The sequence below is a fragment of the Limulus polyphemus genome, unplaced genomic scaffold (genome assembly GCF_000517525.1).
Source record: "Limulus polyphemus unplaced genomic scaffold, Limulus_polyphemus-2.1.2 Scaffold724, whole genome shotgun sequence".
Classification (NCBI taxonomy): Eukaryota; Metazoa; Arthropoda; class Merostomata; order Xiphosura; family Limulidae; genus Limulus; species Limulus polyphemus.
The window spans coordinates 440,272-442,516 of record NW_013666334.1 but is presented as its reverse complement, the minus strand read 5'-3'; the positions used below and the strand labels follow the sequence as shown (position 1 = coordinate 442,516).

Below are 2,245 nucleotides of genomic sequence, written 5' to 3'. Positions count from 1 at the left end.
GGTTGTAAAGAAATATTAGTGTTCCAAATTAAAAAAAAAAAATCCATAAAAGTTATGGATATTCTATTAGCATTCTATAAAATAAAGTTTCCATACTTTCGGTGCAAAGAAAAGAAAAAAATTCAATCAAAATTGGAGATTTTATATCTCGTGTATTTCTTAATGGATTGCCTTGAAAATTTGATATATGAAGTAAGAATCCAGTAAGGCACATCCACTGTAAATACGTGATAGTTTGGATTACCACAGTTCGAACTACAGAAGGTGGAAAATCGCTGAACTATCACTCCTGTTAATAACACACAGTGTGTCCTGCAGGTTGTTTTGGCCGCACGACACTCTACCGTATGTCTTGATTTTATTGCATCACAAAGTATATCGAAAACACCTTACTGAAAGTTATTACAAGCATCCTTTTAAATCATCAAGAACTTGAGATGTAATTGTCAGAATATTTCAAAATGGTTCACAAGCTATAGGCTACGTTTTTCTAACCCCATATTCAAAGAGGATTATATCTGTGGGAATTATAGAAATAGTATAACTTTATATTCTTCTTTAGGTGAACTGTCCTGACAATCCAAGCACAACTCTTCTTACCCAAGAGAACAAAACGGGGTCTACAGGAAGTGACGTCAGTCAATCTCGGGGGATGGGAATTTTCAATTTTTCGTTCCTAGGCAACTTTAAAGGAGGTGTCAAAGGAAAATCGGTACAGATTAACAGGCTGTATACATCAAAACAACAAGCCCCTCAGAAACAAAAACTCCGTCGCCTGAGTTTAAACCAAAATACCCCCGAATCCACTCGAGGGAGTTTACCGACAATCATAATATCGGGGGAAAAGCAAAACGAGCAAACTAGCTGTGTGAGTCAATGTCGTTCTCACCCCGCCCTTGGACAAATAACATCAATGTACAGTCTAGAAGAAAACTTACCACAGAACAGTCGAGAGAGGCGTTCGGACACTCGTTTGGCCAACACTGGTCATATGAGTGGTGAACACGAACACACAAAATTGAATAAAACAGCTAAGTTCAGTCTCTCTTCATCTAGTTCCATTGGTGACTTGATCGTCAGTGAAGATACTTGGGTAACAGCACCTCCTAACTCCAGTTTACTATCCTCTCCAGATGACTGCTTTGTATCAGTGAAAGACATTTTTGCTGAAATAAACGAATCTAAGTCTGATGAACCGGGACCTTTGTTTCCGAATGATGTTAGCTTATCGAATAGGTCATCACGTGACCCCGAAGATAGAGAAAGTGGCTTCAAGCAGCTCGTCAATGAAAAAAGACAAAAAGCTGAAAAACTTCGGGAGGAATTGTATAAACTGGAGAGGGAGTTGATTCTTCTGGAAATTGACCAATCAGACGGGGTCGACTTATAAGAAACAAAATAGGAATTTCATGTCCAATCTAGACCCTGGTAAATTGGAGAAAGGGGTTGATTCTACTAAAAATTGACAAATCAGATGGAATCGTTTATGAATATATATATATATAGAGAGAGAGAGAGAGAGAAATTTCATGTCCACTCCAAACCCTAATAAAGTACTGAGGAAGTTCATTCTTTTCGAAATTCACCAATCATACGGGATCGACTTATTGAAAGCATAGAAATTTCACGTCCAATCCAGTCCCTGGTATTCTATACATATCAAACTATGACATCACTAGCTTTGTGAAGGAACAGTGATTTTTGACTTTTGTATACTATTCATTTTCTATGCTTTTTTGCCTACGAAGTATTTAAAATGATATGTGTTTGATGTTATGCTTTAAAAATATATACAATAAAATAGGAAACCAGATATTATGATTATGAGTCTGATCGTTTTAGTGCTTGTAGTTATAATTTCTACAACATCCTATAATAGTTAAACAAACCTTTTTATCAACATAAACACCATTGTTGTCTTAAGGTAGAGAAAAGTCCGTGTATAATTCTACATATTAATTTACTTACGTTATGAGTCTTAAAAAACAACAATAACAAGTGGCAGTTCTGTTGCTAAGCGACGATGTATATCATTTAGCATTACCAAAAAAAAAAGCACGACTTTTATATATACAGGGGTTGGACAAAATAATGGAAACACCTAACATTTTGGAATATAATCTTTGAACATGTTATAAACAATCAAAACTTGACATATTTTAATGTTTTATTGTTTATTATTGTTGCTATTTGATATTTTATTTAAATTAACTGTTTTTTACAGATATCTAAAAAAAAATTTGGT

The 2,245-nt window shown here is 34.8% G+C and overlaps 1 protein-coding gene across 1 annotated transcript in view; it reads left to right on the top strand.

The window, feature by feature from the left end:
• LOC111085936 overlaps window positions 1-1,644 on the top strand; it is a 5,922-nt gene extending 4,278 nt beyond the window's left edge. The window contains exon 2 of the mRNA XM_022386835.1: window positions 563-1,644. Coding sequence (XP_022242543.1) covers window positions 563-1,390 — 828 coding nt within the window. The 3' untranslated portion in view covers window positions 1,391-1,644. The remainder of the gene's footprint in view (window positions 1-562) is intronic.
• Window positions 1,645-2,245: the final 601 nt, after the last annotated feature.